This window comes from Varroa destructor, unplaced genomic scaffold (assembly GCF_002443255.2).
Source record: "Varroa destructor unplaced genomic scaffold, Vdes_3.0 BEIS01000003.1, whole genome shotgun sequence".
In the NCBI taxonomy this organism is placed as follows: domain Eukaryota; kingdom Metazoa; phylum Arthropoda; class Arachnida; order Mesostigmata; family Varroidae; genus Varroa; species Varroa destructor.
The window spans coordinates 55194929-55211104 of record NW_019211456.1 but is presented as its reverse complement, the minus strand read 5'-3'; the positions used below and the strand labels follow the sequence as shown (position 1 = coordinate 55211104).

At 36.8% G+C, this 16176-nt stretch overlaps 1 protein-coding gene and 1 long non-coding RNA gene across 5 annotated transcripts; one reads left to right on the top strand and one right to left on the bottom strand.

The window, feature by feature from the left end:
- Positions 1-799: 799 nt before the first annotated feature.
- Positions 800-13679, bottom strand: LOC111248301 (transmembrane protein 70 homolog, mitochondrial). Of its 3 annotated transcripts, none has more exons than XM_086982845.1 (5): positions 13466-13679; positions 11008-11169; positions 9173-9377; positions 8494-8753; positions 800-977 (listed from the first exon to the last, which is right to left on the bottom strand). In XM_086982845.1, the coding sequence occupies exons 2-5, from the start codon at positions 11041-11043 to the stop codon at positions 894-896; spliced, it is 585 nt and encodes a 194-aa protein (XP_086838971.1). In that variant the 5' UTR covers positions 11044-11169; positions 13466-13679; the 3' UTR covers positions 800-893. The 3 variants fall into 3 exon arrangements, with proteins under 3 accessions (XP_086838971.1, XP_022656156.1, XP_086838972.1); XM_022800421.2 differs by lacking the exon at positions 13466-13679 and adding an exon at positions 10738-10810 and having other exon boundaries at positions 11008-11074; XM_086982846.1 differs by lacking the exon at positions 13466-13679 and having other exon boundaries at positions 11008-11178.
- LOC111248302 (uncharacterized) lies at positions 10769-14543 on the top strand. Of its 2 annotated transcripts, none has more exons than XR_015323213.1 (4): positions 10769-10868; positions 12140-12350; positions 13335-13506; positions 13672-14543. It is a non-coding gene; the product is annotated as an uncharacterized LOC111248302 (long non-coding RNA). The 2 variants fall into 2 exon arrangements; XR_015323212.1 differs by lacking the exon at positions 10769-10868 and adding an exon at positions 11451-11764.
- The last annotated feature ends 1633 nt before the right edge of the window (positions 14544-16176 follow it).

Below are 16176 nucleotides of genomic sequence, written 5' to 3'. Positions count from 1 at the left end.
TAGCTAAGTACACACCGATCCTTAAGACAAAAAACTTCTAACGTGTATCTCAATCGCTAACTAAATTTATCTAGTTAGTCGTCTCCTATCCTATTAAGTCATCCCGGAGCTGTTTTGATCACCTCATTTTAGCTTATCTAATAATTAGCTTCGCGGGGTTATCCTATTTCGCTAGAGAGACTAACACATCTTCCCTCATTGGTTCAATATTGGCAAAACCATGCAACCTTTACACTGATACATCTTAGAAATTCTCAACGGTTGTATATTAAAGAACTGTATTGAGGCCTAGAAGAAATATGAATTTTTACAAAAATCCAAATATTTACGAAGCTTCCAGTAAGATTTATTCTCTTCGTAAACGAATTATCCTTGATCTTTGTTCTTAACCGGAGTAATTTACTTCAAAACAAATTTACGCACAAAAAAAATCTTAAAATCGTTTTCGTGAGAGTAATTCGTTTTAGAATAATATCGTTACTAGTAATTGCTCGATGTGAATGAAAGCACATATTGTCTTTTAGAACTTAATATAAATTATTTAATAAGCAAATCAATTATCTCTTCTTAGATATGTTAAGTATCGATATTCAGTCTATGTGCTTGGTCAAAGCAGTGAACGCTTGTTAAAAAGGGAGAGCACTACTACATCGGGGGAAAATAGAGGATGCGCGTTTACTACATAAGGAGTCTGTGCAAAATTCACATTGAAAAGGTGAGCCATGAGATAACGAAGACTTTGCGCCGTATTTGGCGCCACAGTTTACAGAGCCTTCAACTAAACATTAAAAATCCTTAATAATTATTAACTATTTATTTACAATATATCAACCGTCTACGCACACATATGTTCGCTTATTAATATATAGTTAATACGCCGATCGTCTACGCTGTCATGACGAATTTGATTTGATTTCGTTGAACTGAAGATTAAGAGGTTTGTCATACCCCAAAAGGTGTTCGTACGCGTCAGCATCCTGAAAAGAAGCAATGCGAACTTATAATAGCGGTAACGCCCCTATATCTTCGCCTCTCATGTTTTAGGAATAAAAATGCGGCTAAAACAATGTGTAACGATCCTTCTATGGTTATTTACAAAAGCATATCAAGAATGAATTCTACACAAGAATGAAGTTGGGTTTCATGAAGATGAGTACACGAAGATTACGCAGTATACCTACTTGGTAATCTTCAAAGAAAAATGTATACCTTATCTGTAAATTGTATCAAAATGCACGAAGTATAGGAAAGTCAAATACGTGTTAACTATTATTCCATAAAAATTTTCATAAAAATAGTAATAAATAATGTAACTTGTAGCATTCTACGGGCATTCAGTGTCTAATGTGTATAGCGTAGAACAGCTAAGTGAGAACGATTTAAATTATTCGCCTTATAGTATTACATGTTATTGAGAACAATACCGATTATTTAATAATATAATATCACCATGGCATATTGTAAATATGACATGAACCAGATATAGCCAGGAATTTCTACGCTAGACGAGAGATATAGGCTTCTTTGATTGTTAGATTAAATGGATAGCCAATGCGGCTGACGATCCTGATTGGAGAAGACTGAAAACAGGATAACGAACATAGAAACAGTTCGACAGAGTGCTCCTTGAAGTTCAATACATGTGCCATTGATGCTTGCTAAATGAGATTCTAGCCAGATTTAGGTTTTATATAGGAACATATCCGACTATGTATCAGTGGGTTACTTGCTCAAGGCTACGTAAGTCTCGAATACGACGTATTTACATGCAACGCATCTTACTGCATTTTAACTTTGGAACTAGATCTCAAACACGTGTTGATTCAATTTCGCAAAACAATATCCATGTGAAACAGATCCGGTTAAATAGTGCAGCCATGGAGATGTTAACTGTCCATAAGACTATGCAACGACTGTATCAAGATTGGAAAGATCTACTTATAAGTGATACATGTTTCTTCAATACACTGAATTATGGTTAGCGTACTTCGCAACAATAGGTTCTTCTAAGATTCTAATTCTTGTAAGAGTTTATCTGAAATTTCGGTATTTTCGCAATAGAGAAAACGCAATAACGTGCTATATGCTTGTTTCGCGAAATGATACGGTAACGCACTAGCATATTGAAGCGAAGTTAAGTATGACCCAGCTTGTTAAACCATGCCCGCACCTTAAGACTACCAGCGTAACTTCGGAGGTAACAGACCGAATTACCTACGACCAGCCTATCGTTGAATTTAAATCTGCTTTAATTCTCACAAAAGTTCAGCTTAAGGCGTCTAGCATCCAAACGATGATATGGTAGTAAAGGCAACCGAAAGAAAGCTCACGTTCGAAAATGTATTGGTAGAGGCTCGCATTTTCCTTTCGGCGGACATGTTTGCACCAAAGGTTGAAGAGACATATCGTGCACTTATCGAGCACTCAGTTACGCCGACTGCTGGTTGATACCTACCAGCGGTAACTCTCATATCTGCGGCAAACGAAATCCATGAGTTTGCTAAGCGGGTCTACAGGTGGACCTGTCAGTCCACAGCCAAGACATCTAAAGAATATCTATCGGGTAAAAGAAAAAGCACGCCAAGGCAGTGTTGTTTGCGCTCACAAATGTGGCTCTGATCCTTAGACGACGATTGTTTGATTAGGCTATTCTCACGGATAAGATAGTTTTACAGCACCAAAAAATTTTCAAATTATTTCTTACTTATTCCAATCGTTTTTCACACCTGCATCGGACGAAGAGCGCGACTGATCAGAATTTCTTTCTTGTCAACTTCTTTAAATATATAAGCTCGGCACAGCAGTATGCATATCATATGCGTAGTCGTGACAACACATACTGCTAAAACATTAAGATCTCACCTAATTTCAATTTTCCGACGTTTCTACGATATATTGCTCACTTTCGAATACGAAGGCGCTTGTTAACGAATTGAAACGGTGTATCACCCTTTTTCCGCATGGGTAGCAGTTTACGGCTCGGAGAACGAACGTGTGAGCGCGACCCGCGCCGTTCGTGCTAAACGCAGGTAATCGCCATTAATGGCTGGAAGCGACGCTTTTTGTCGCGCATAGTACATAGATATTGCTGTAAATTGTTTATGAGGAGTTGCAGTGACGATACCAGAAACTCTTTTATGCAATGCCTCACCAGCTAGATGGCTCTTTGGGATTACCGTTTTCTTTAGGTATTGCCAAAAGTAAGGCAAAAAAAAAGCGGCTCTCCTGGGACACAGCAATCGCTTAGATGAATACTAAATAACGCTGTCCAGCAAGAAGTGATAGGAAAAACCTGCCGAAGACGCTCGTTACGTATTGGATTGTGCTATGGAAGCTTATACTAGATTTCCCTTGCCGCACCTCAAATTCTCAATCGAATCGCTTATAGATATTTGGTAAACTTTTCAATAATTGATTTCATTTTCTGTCAGGTGAGGGCGCACGTAGCAGTCGACAATATTGAGACGTGGGATAATTAGAAACACTTCTACATAATAATCATTTCTACATAAGTCTTGTTTGCAAGAGCTTCTTATTATAGAAAACAGAAGTTGCTGGGACGGTCGTGAACGGTGGCGCGTTCAGCTGAAGCATATTCACCTGGGAACTATCTCATAACTACCCTATCTCAAAACGTCTTAATTGCTACGTTCCTGTAAAAATTCGCATCCGATTTCACAATGATAGTTCTAACACGGAAAGCTGCTGAGCTAGCAAGTAGAATAAATTAAACATTCCCGCAAATGCTAAACTTCGCATCATTAATAGCGATGTTATAGACAATCAATAAAAGGCACGGATATGCCAGTTACCGTCAATGAAGAAAAGGTGAAGATGGTCAAGAGATCACATTACCTTAAGATACAGCTCGAGCAAACTATGAGAGAAACGGATCAGGTGCGACACGCCAAGCAAAGAAAGATTTTAGCTGAATTGGTTAAGATAACACTAAACGTATACGGTCTAAAAGATCAAAGCACAAGCTTCTAATCATAGTGGTAGAGTCGATGGTACTCTTCGAGGCTCAGCATAGATAATGTCAGACTGATCCGTAGCTCTTACTGAAACTACTTTTAGGAAGACTCAGTGTACCCTTTTTTTGAAAGCCTCTTAAGCGTACAGGATAATTAGCATTTAAGTCACATTGGTGTCTGTCGGTTCCAATCCATGAGACCCCAAAAACAGCTGAGATGCATCTAAGACCAGAATCAGATCGCTCCGCCTGAAAAATATCAATGTATGCATCACAGCCAGAACGATATTAGGCGCTCCGGGTTTGCAGGTCAGGAGCTTCATTCCGAATATCCAGGTTTGGGTGGCGAAATCGAAAATATATTTCAGTCGTCTTCACGCAGTTCTTGACAGCTTACGGGAATTTTTAAGACTACTTTCACCGAATCGAGTAATTTTCCCCAGATAATAGCGTTTATTTCAACAAGGAAGTTGCAAAAGATAGCGCTATGCATATGTTAGCTTCCTGTACTGCACTGAAATCGAACCCGAGCTACATACAGAAATACTGTTTAAAAAAACGAACTTTAGATTTCCTCCTTTGGTTATGGATCGACGAGGTCCCCTAAGCAACTTACTCAATGATACATACCACTCCCTCCAATCAGCACGTATTACTAACGCAAATTTGTGGTCATTGGGGGCAATTGAGAAATAAGGCGTAGCGGTTAGGTGGAAATACGTGCAACAATCAGGCTGAATCCACTCTTGACCTACATAACATCTACCTGATGTTGTGATGCCAATCGTAGGTGAAGATACTATAACAAACGCTCTTAAAAACATTCCTACCGTTAAATTGTATTTCCGGGTCGAACCAATTATGGGAATATAAAGTCTTCAAAAAAAGTTGGTGCAGAAACTTGAAGTAGCCCGTGAATATGAGACAGGTTCACCGATGTTTAAGTTTTTGTGCACACGTTCATTGTCTTTATCAAATATTTCTCGTGGATTGCGAATCGAATAACGCGTTTTACGGTAAAGAATTTTAATATGAAATTTTCAGCTTTTTAAGGAGCCGTCTGTATGAACCACAGAAGTTTCAGATTTGATATCTGGCGGCAAGGAAGTGTGCCATCCAAAACTCTTTCATGAAACTGGAAGGGCACAAATCAATCCTAAGAAAGAGGATGCTGACCGTGCTGAAAACCCTTAAGGACCAACGATTCAACCTATAGGACGCATCAAAAGAACCACTTATCTCCAGAAAACTGAAGTCGGTGCGACTTGTTGAAAACATCAATCTCGGGCTTTGAGATCTCGGTATTTCATTAATCGGGCACTACCGCCAAGCGTACAGATGCGTTACCTCCTGCTGCCACAAAAGGAAGAGCAGGTATTGTTCACCGTTCAAAAGACAGAAAAATATAGATATCAGCTGACTGGCGGAACGAAATCCCAAAATCGTATTACGGTAACTAACACTCGGACGGAAACCATTATGATGCCAGAAATATGAAACAAACAACAAAAAAGTTAAAATCAAAAGATGTTAGACATTAAAACTTTGCAATGTTTTGTAATGCGTCTCAATACTAAACTAAAAAATCGGAGCCTTTTTGTCTGTTTCCTAACGACGTACAGTTCATACCATAGAATTTTGCTAAGTTAAAAAATAAAAGTCTTTATTTAAAGCAGATTAAAGCCTTAATTGACGCTACAAATCAGGACGCCCGTCAAGCGGTAGCAAACGTCCATGCGCACAAACAAGATGCAAGCATGATAATTTGTTTACTAAGGCAGAAAACTTTCTACGAAATTGAGGTAGTAAAAATCAAATAATATTAGGCCAAATCGATTTAAGTTTCACTGCAAATTTGACATTCATTTCATTGGTAGAAGAATGGGATGGGAGGTGTTTACTTCGTAATCTGAAAATTTTCTTAAATTCTACTGCACTTTTCAAAAAAACTGGAAGAGATGTCTTGTGAGAAATATCAGAATCGATATGTTTGCATCATGACCTGACTTTCCATTTTTGATCGGTCAGAAAAACAGTCATGTTCGCCAAGGAATGAACAAGAAAGCAATTGGTAGAATTAACTGAAAAGCGTCGTTTTTAACAGAGGCTCAGTTTTGGAGGCGATGAAAATAGAACTTATCCTAGAATATAGAACAAAGGGTGCTCGTCAAAATTGAACCGATCATCGTGCTCTGATAGGGGGTAGGTAGAAACTTCCATATTTAAAACATTTTTCTGTATTATCCCAATGGAGACGGTCTTTTTGGTATTGGGAGCGGTATTTTAGTCAAATAAGCTTCGTTTGACAGCTTTTGAAGAGCTTTTTAACCTGTTAAGTTCATACTACAATAGTTTACAAATGAAATAGTATTGAATTAATGCATAGTTAATGATTATTTTTTTAACGACTTTTGCTTTTTGTCTCATTCGTTGTCGGTTGAGTATTATATATCGTTAAAGATCTTCTTTTGTTCCATATTTGTCATCGTTTCGCTTGGATTATAAATTTCTATCTTGCTTAAGAGCTCCAAAGATAAGCATGTGCACTAGCAAACAACAGCATTTTAGATCGATATTTTTACTCGTCTTTAATTGATGATGAAAAGCTGCCTGGATAAGTGGAAGTGTATCACCAGGATTCTAAGACTGAGATTACTACTTAAAAATGACTGGGTGAAATCAGCAATCACATCTTCAACCTAAAAACCGCATTTTACTCGCCTTTTTGGATTCGTCGAAAATCGCTTCGATTCGATTTTAAATAAAGATAAGTACCCACTGAACTGGGAAATAGGTTAGCTGGTATGACCGCTTGCAAGAATTTTTATTTATTTTTATAGAATAACTAAAAATTAATTTACAAAGCTAAAATGCACCATTTGTTCCATCAAACAGAAGCCGTTTTTCAAAAATTAACCTTTGTGTGGCGACATTGATAATTAATGGTTAACAATAAATAAAACGAAAACTAATAGTAATCATAGGTACATTATACATACTGTTACCTGAACAACTAACATCATCTTGCACCAAAAAGGTATGAATCATGAGACACAGTTATATTTCAAAAATAGGAAAGGCAATAGATGTTTTCAGTTGTCTTGGGTCATCCACATCAGCATTTTTCGCCCTAGGGGTGTTTGTTTTGCATTTTACTATTTCTGTCTATATTAAAATAGCAAAGAAATAACCTTCAATTTTTCTATTTTTTGCCTTACCAAGATTTGTACCCAATTTGCCGGCTATCAATGGAAAGATCATAAATAATGATATGTAATAAAGGGCAACTACAAATTTCAACAAAAGCCAGATCAAACACATAAAGAATACCAACAAAACACAATCAACGCAGCACTGGTATGAAAAATAATACCAATTATAATAATAAATAAATGTATATTGGTTAATTATATGGAACAAACATTCTGAGCAGCTTCCGCTATTTTGTAAAACATATTTTTGCAACCCAAATTACAGGTAAAACTTACCGACAAAGAATAATTATAAACTAGCCTTCAAATCGAAGAGAGAGCCTCACAATAGTTTATAATACTTGATCATCAGCAAACATGAAATTAGAAAAAAGGAGTCTATTAATAAAAACGAACATCGGTTATAAACCGCGGTTCCCGTGATATGTTTGCCCACTTAAGTTGGGGACACAAGGCGAGGTGATCTAATTTAGAATGAGGCCTGAACACACTTTATTTCGCGATGGAGGCCCGGCCTTTGATGTAACACTTCACAGCAGTACCGGACGTAGAACTCAGAGCACTTATTTTAGCTATGCACAAGCAACACTGACAACAGTAATGAAAATAATAATAATAATAACAGTAGCTTTATTTTATTTATTTATTTTTATAAGACAGTGATTTAGGGAACTTCGCACGGCTATCCTCAACCTTTAAATATAGCCTTTTAGAGAAGATTTACATACTTTTACGACTTAGCTGTACATAGTTGAGATTGCAATTGCAGTTAGCTCTAGATATTATGTAATAATCATATTGTCTGTTATTTGCATCAGCGCTAAAGTGCACGGAGGAAAAAAACTACAACCTAGAAAAACACCTCATGCGTAGAATACCTAGTTTTTAAGAAAACCTTTGTCTGATACAAGAATGATTTCGTTTATAAAAGTAAGAAATAAACTATTACTGAAATGGTAAGTTGCTCGTGTGTGTCCTAATCTCGAAATATACGGTCTGAGCGTCGGATCTGTGGTAGATTCAGCAATACCAGCTTATTCGTCTGCCCACAACAATCAAAAGAACGTCAAATAAGTACACTGATAAAGAAGATGAATTTGAAAAAGACTATTGCAGAAAAGTTAAAACAAACTATGGCTATCGTACATTTACCTTTATAAGTAACATTTAGATATCAAGTAAAATTTACATCGAAAGTAGATGTTGAATAGAATGGCAATGCACTAGAAGACTAATTGGCTCCACGTTACACGAGAGAATATATTTTGTATCAATCATAGTTGAGATTGGTATATACATCACACCTACCGTGAACAGGTTGAAATCAATAAGTAGAGGCTTTCCTGAAGCCACAATGGAAGTTATCGGCCCGGGAACGCTAGGAACGTTAACGTCAGCGGCTGTGAATCGTAGTGTTTGACGGCGTAGCAACAACGAATAAGTATCAGCTTCGAAAATCCTAGATTGCGCACTAAATCGCAACTCTATTACGTATCTCTTTGTAACGTAATGTAGAAGAAGAGGCGTTCCCAGGATAAAGCCTAGGCAACCGGTGCCTAAAAATACACCTTGCTCAAAATAAAGACAAAATTTTAAAGTAAATTTAGGTTGAATATCAACATAAACTTACTATTTTATATCAGACACCCGTATTCATCTAAGTTCTGGAAATAATGCACATAAGTAGTGATCGATAAGCGCCAGTTCTCAAAACAATAAGTGCGTTCATCAAAGATCATTCATACAAGACAATCGTGTTATACATGGCGAACCTGCTGATATCGCCTAACGCCCGTTTTGCTCTTTAGTAATTCATACTCCTGTCCCAGCACAGGCATAAAACTTTGCAAAAAAAATTGTAATAATGTATAGTACGTATACACTTCAGTGGTTACGAGGCAACCAGGTCAAGGCTATCATAAGATAATATGTTATTATGTTTAATATTATATATATATACTTTATTTATAATGCCAGAATATCATACCAGTTAAAACGGGCTGATTAAGCACGAGTTTCTCAAACATTAATGGCTGTAAAGCGAGTGCAATTACAGACGAAGTAAGCGAAAAGGCTTTTACTGACTTCACTTGAGTGTTCAATGAACCAGTATACACCGGTCTCAAGTCATTAAAACTATGTAGTTTTGGCTTTCCCGGGCGTGAATTAGTAGTTGCCGAATCGAGCCGTACCTGTGAAACAAAGTAAAGAAAAACACAAATAATAAGATTGATTACTATATTTTCAACGTCGATAGTAAGTACAAAAAAGGCAAGTAAACCTTTCATGCTGTTTTATATAAATTAGTCAAGCAAATTTCCGGTTTTGGTGAGTGAAGCGATAAGGACATAAGCTGTTCTCAATAATATATGATTGAAATTATCAATAGTACTTATCCTATTATCACAAGCATTATAACAGACTTTCTATATATAATTAAAAAAATCGCAAACGAGAAGAAATATATAATTTTGCCTGAACCAGTATATTCTCATTTTCTTTAAACGATATGACCCTTTTAAGTAATAAACCTGATTCAGCATAGGAAAGTACCGCAGGAAACATAGTACCGCAGTACCGCAATGACAACACAGCAATCATCGTATCGGACGTAAAATTCAAACCAGATATACTTACACTAGCATGATTGTCTTCATAACGCGTACGCCTACTAGAGTTACGAAAGCGTAGAATGGTCTAGTATAATCTACTTAATGGGTTTCACGCGTGTCACAGGCTTGATATCTAGCCAGTACAACAATCTGATTTTGTTTATGCCTTGTAAAGTTTTAGAACGCATATTAAGTATAACATAGCAAATGTGAAGTGGAAGTATCATCATATATGGTATAAACCGTATATTAATGATTTGGAAAATAAATTTGAATGGAGCTGGCAAGAACAATGTCGTAGAGGAATACGGAAAAGGCCACGCTGCCTTCTAAGGAAGAGCCTATATTCTAAATCGAGTCACTCTCGAACAAAACGCAAGTTTTAAATTAGATTGAGTTATTACATCGGAGTGATATAGAAAAACAGCCAAATAAAAAAAGGCACTGTGAACCATAAAATTGTATAAAGTCACAATTTGTAAGTCCTAATATATTTGCATTGAGATTTTGCTCGGAAGTGAAAATCTCTGCCCTGGTACTGCAAATATGGATTGTCATATTGTCGGTATGAAACATACCAACTTAAGATTTTCTGTAAAAACCTGAGTTCTAATAAAATAAAATACAAAAAAAAACGGTTTTTCTGTAAGTGTATGGCCTAGCAAAATTATTTTATTTTTCTAGATTAATACAAACAAATTATTTTATAATCATGGTTTGTACATGAGTGTCTCGAGTCGCATAGATAAAAGACCGCAAATGATTTGGTATAGATAATGATTTGGGATAGGAATCTGCTGATAGCTAATTTTCCCGATGTCAAGATTGCGTATAACATCTTATACGACAAAATGCTTCAAATTAGAAAACAGTTCGCCTACGCTCACTATATTAGACGAAGAAAGATATATTAGAATACATAATGAAGTTACGTGCGCACCATTCGAAGACTACTATTCCGAAGGTCGTAGACTAATTGATTACGAGCTCGTCGTCAAAGGCGTTGTCATAAACTGTAAAAATAACGAACTCCGGGTTACACGAGGTGGCCTGCTCTGTTGTGCTAATGAGGTCGGCAGAAAAGCTCTTTCCGTTTTTATTTATTGCTTCCCTTTTCTAATATGCCGTCTTTTAATGGTTTACACATTTAATGGTTACACACCACTAGGCGAGGCTGATTTATCGAGACAATTAATGCCGATTAACTCACCGCAACGGCTTTCGGCTTTTTACTCCCCGTCAACATCGGATTTGCATTTAAGATGGAAGTGACAGAAAAGTAGGTGGTGCCTATCTGATCATCTGGTCAGGACTACATTGCTAATCCCGTATATCACCAGACACGCTATTCTTCGACACCTGCAAACAAGATCTGGCAGCACCTGTCTTTGTATTAGCTGCCAGAAGTCAAGCTTGTCTAATCAAATGGGTTCTTATGTCTGGTAGGGATCTAGCCAGCCTACCCTCATCTAGTCAGTAATTTTCTAATGATCTCTCTTGCTAAGTCGCATCTTACTACGGTACTAGTCTTCTTTTGAGTCGCATTTACTTATAACTGAAAAAGCTTTTCATCCTCTCACTCATCGCTTTTGTGTGTGCGTAGCCCGCATATATTCACTTTATTTGTTCAAGTGCTTTGCATGTGTTTAACATACGCAGAGCATCGTCTGCTAGGCCTTCTACATAGCGTATGCATGTCTGATGGTGTTGTGTCGATTCAGTATGAGTTATCTCGGAAATCACCATGTCATATGAGAAACCGTGTCGCAAAGTACATCAATTCACCCGCGGTTGATCAAACCATGTCTGAGCGTTTGCCATATTGCCCCTGATGGTGACACTTCAAAACTATTTAAATGCTCCGTCGTTTTGGCAAATATTCGACGTGACCGCTGCAATGTTTCCTATAAACAGCTCATCGATATGAGCTGTTTGATACGTTTTACTCGTCCAGTCTGATACGTCTTGTAGGTTTTTTCTGTGAAAATCAATTTCGAATTTTTCGCGAGCCCTATAATGACTAACAACGGCAAAGGATAAGCAGTAAATTTCACATTATCCCGGTAGATGATGATTGATGGTAGATACGCGTGACAGTCAAAAATGATGCTTCAAACATATGGAAGAGATTCTATGAAAATATTTTTTCCCCAGATGTACTTTTGAAAACAATGCGTATAGAAAGATCCAGATTTTGATATATATATATATATATATATAGATATATATATACATTTTTACTGTCATTAGCAAATCCAACGAATATTGAAATTGCATAGCTTATAAAATAATGCTTTTTAATGTGTTAGTGGCCTTGTGCTTTACGTTTTATACACTTGCAGCACTCAAGCAGCTTTTGGACGTTCACAGTTTGCTAGAAGACTGGAGTATTGATCGGCCAAATTTCCTCTGTTGCAACAGTCGGTCGCTCCATCAAGCTTCTGGCTTAACCCTGGCAACGCTACAATGATCTTTGCCGTATTGCTCGGCTCAGCGTTTCAGTAGGAGTGTGCAAGTTTGGGTATAAACCTTTGATGTCTGCTAATTGACTATGTGCGTGTGTACACTAATAAACAGTCGCAGATTCTTTTAGTGTGCAGACACACAATTCCATCTATGCACCTGACTATATTTTTCACACAGTTATGAGTATACAGCAATTATTGTGCTTAATTTAGATCCCACAGAATTAGATATTTTTACCTGATTCTATATGTAGGCCACCAATTATAACCACATAAGCAACTGTAGGAAAGCACCGGCTGCTAAGTAACGAGTTACATACGCAATAAGAACGACAGAATTACCCAGGCACCTAGCAGAATTCTACGGGATAATTAGCTTCAAATACACAATTAGTAGATCTGACATATAACTCATATGCAATTTTCGGTAATAAGTAGATTATTACATTACACAGATCCTAAATTCGGTATATAATGTAGTGAGTGATTAACAATGTCTTCGTTATTGCTAATCAGGGGGCTACGTTGGGTACGACGGCGGCCAAGAGATATTGGCCGTACGCCTTATTGCAAATTGTCAGAAAAATGAACAACAGTGCAATCGCCAAAAAATGTAAAAAAATGACAAAGTATCGCAATGTATTAGAGCAAACTAAATCATCGAAGCGTCTTGGAAATTGTAATGAGTGAATATCTGGTATCTAGTAATTATTTAATAACGCTAATTTTGTGCTCCCAAATCTATCACAAATGTGTCGCACTGTGTAATAAATTGCTATATAACTACTGCTAGAGGAACCGACTTGGCCTGTTTATAATTTAGATAAAAAAGAGGCCATAAAATAAAGTGGTTCTACGTAGGATGAATTTTATGAGTCTACAAAGGTACTTCTATCGTATAATTAAAACGATAATATTCTCAGCCTGTCCACAGTGCAGTACATTTCTCGTCTTCGGTTGGAAAAAAACAAAGCTACTAGCATTGTTTTTTTTCGAACTAGGGGTGTAACGGTTGAATTAGAGCGAAAGCAGTCTCTAAAAACTAATGATAGATGAAATATTTTGAGCATAGACGGCGACGCATGATATTATGGATGGAGTTCCTCTCGTCTCGCTGCGACACTGATGCCGTTATAAATGCAATTTATTCACTCGACATTTCGTTTTTATATAGCGGTGTCCATGGAACTGCTTAAATCTTACCTGGTACAGGAGTCACCAAAGTCGCTTGGCGTTAATTTCGGGTGAGTTTAGATCGTCTTGACATCAGTAATATGTTATAGGGGAAATTCTGGCCTACTTGAGTATAATTCTTAAAGTTAAAAAGAAAATTCGATATAATAAATGTGAAACTCTGCTAAGGATATTGAGAGAACCACGTGACTGAATTCTTTTTGCTATCTTTCCAGATTTCAATGCTGCACTAGGCACTCCACCATAGGATGCAACTATTTGAAAATTCAACGAAGTTGGAGTTTTGCTGCGAACTTTACAGATTTTGGTATCAATTAAATCAGGGAATTCGATCATATGGTGAAACTATTTAACAATTTAAATTCAAGCAGCGAACACGCGTCGCTTAGTTACCCTCCTGTTCGCCGAAGTTAAGGATCTAAAAAGTGCAATGCAAACAAAACATCCGTTTGTTAATGCTATAGAATAAACGGACGACGTCGTCATGCGCCCAAGAAGCCGCTTTGACCTACGGTTTACATTTCAACTTAAGGCAGAAAGGCAGCATTAACTGATTGATTGTGCAGTGATCGTTGATCAACATACTATCTGATTGATTGCCAATGTATCATTACTTTTTGCCTTCTCATAAACATTTTATATCAGTTTCTTTTTCACATCTAAACATGACTTCAATAATACAACGTTTTCTCGTAGGACTGTGATTTCAGATGTGGTATAAAATGCTTCTCTTAGGTTTCAAATTAAGTTCTAACAATTTTCTTGAATTGGGTTTTGTTTCCAACCTTTTCATTTGCTGTTGGCCAACATTATACATTACAAAGTCAGTTCATAACCCTTTGTCGGAACGGCGACTTTTTAATTTGAACTTGAGCTCTAACAGAGATGCATATTGGAAAAGACGCTTTGTATATTTCATGAAATAAGTTCACATTGAACATGTGTCAACATAAAGAATAACGAATTTGAGTACAGCCTAAAACCCAGTTTCTTTAATGAGAGATAAAGATTTTTTCCGAGAATATACGAATGGAAGTATTTGGGCTGTTTATAAAATAAATGTGTAATTGGTGTCGCCATTGGTCAAGTCACTGACTTTCTTGCACTAATCACCATTAAAAACCGGAGACCTATGTCTCCGGTTTTTAGTAGTGATTTTACTATCTAATAAATATGATGACTCAAAGGAGGGATGCAGAAAGTTACCGAAATCTTAAGTCACTGACTTTCTTGCACTAATCACCATTAAAAACCGGAGACCTATGTCTCCGGTTTTTAGTAGTGATTTTACTATCTAATAAATATGATGACTCAAAGGAGGGATGCAGAAAGTTACCGAAATCTTATGGCTCCCTTGGAAGCAGGGAGCTTAGCGGTCAGTATGACGCTATAGCAGTTACTATTGTGATAAAAGGCCCTTTAAGATCTCAGCGGAGTTCAACGCTAAAGTCTTCCTAGAAACCAGCTATGCAAATAGTTTATACCTACTCGTGATGCCTAGCATTAGACTACCGGCTAGCTAATATTAGCTTCATCAAAGTTATTACACCCCCACCTATCTGCAAAAATTATGTAATGTTGTAATGTATGTAATTGATTTCAGTTTAATTTAAGAAATATTACTGTATCAAAAGTGACGGTAAATGGTGGTAAAATATGTATTGCTTAATATCACTGTAGAAGCCACCTAACAACTGAGCGTTGGCCTAGAACATTAAAGCTCGAAAAAAACTTCACCATGCATTACTATGTGAAATGAGAACGAGCAGATGATTAAAGATCTAGATAAAAGAAGAATATAAGGTCTGAAATAAATTGTTCTGCTTTTTTAATTTGTGGTTATATCATACAAATAATTTCTAATTAAATCAACCTTTAAGGTTAAAATTTTGTTCAGAATGAGAAACCTAGACGCCTTTGATAATTTGTAATTGACGTAATCGTATAAAAAAGAAAGCGCAGCCTGCAAATAAATTAGTAATTTTTTCATTTCTCGAGGAATACTCTTCTCTTTTTGAATGCCACGCCATGGCCTATTCTCTATGACTTTTTCGAACTAGCTGTAGCAACACGTCACTTTTTTCGCATCGGTTAGGTTTTTGCGTACTCAACTTTACCATGAGGAACTAACTCGAGAACAACGGCTAGGTATAGTTCACTATTGCCACAGCTGTTTTATTGTTTCCCCAATAGCGATCCTACTGAATAGGTCAACGTCTTCGCAGGTTCGAACCTTGGAGAGCAGCTATTTACTTAGGGCCTTATGATAGGAATTTATTTTCCGTAAATACTAAGTAGATCAACGAGGCGTCTTCCATTAACGAATAAGAACCACGATATATATGAATGAAGCCATTGTTGGCATTTTTTGGCACTGTACCAACTTAGTCCAAGATCTGAAGATCTTTTTTTAAATTTCAGATTTTTCAATAGAAACCTTTACCGATTTTTGCACTAGTACATAGTCTATACAAACATGTGCAGTTTTTGAATTTTCCCTAGGATTTACCTTTTTTTTTGGTAGTATTTAAGAAAAAAAGGACCATGACCAAGCTTCAAAAATATCTCTAAAACTACGTACTTGCTTAATTGATCCCGCTATTTTAGTACAATTGATAACATCAGCTGTTTAAAGAAATTAATGTAGTTCGATTGACGGCTTCTGTTGTAGAGAAAATAGACAGCAACGAACATTATGCGTACTTTCACATATCTTTAAA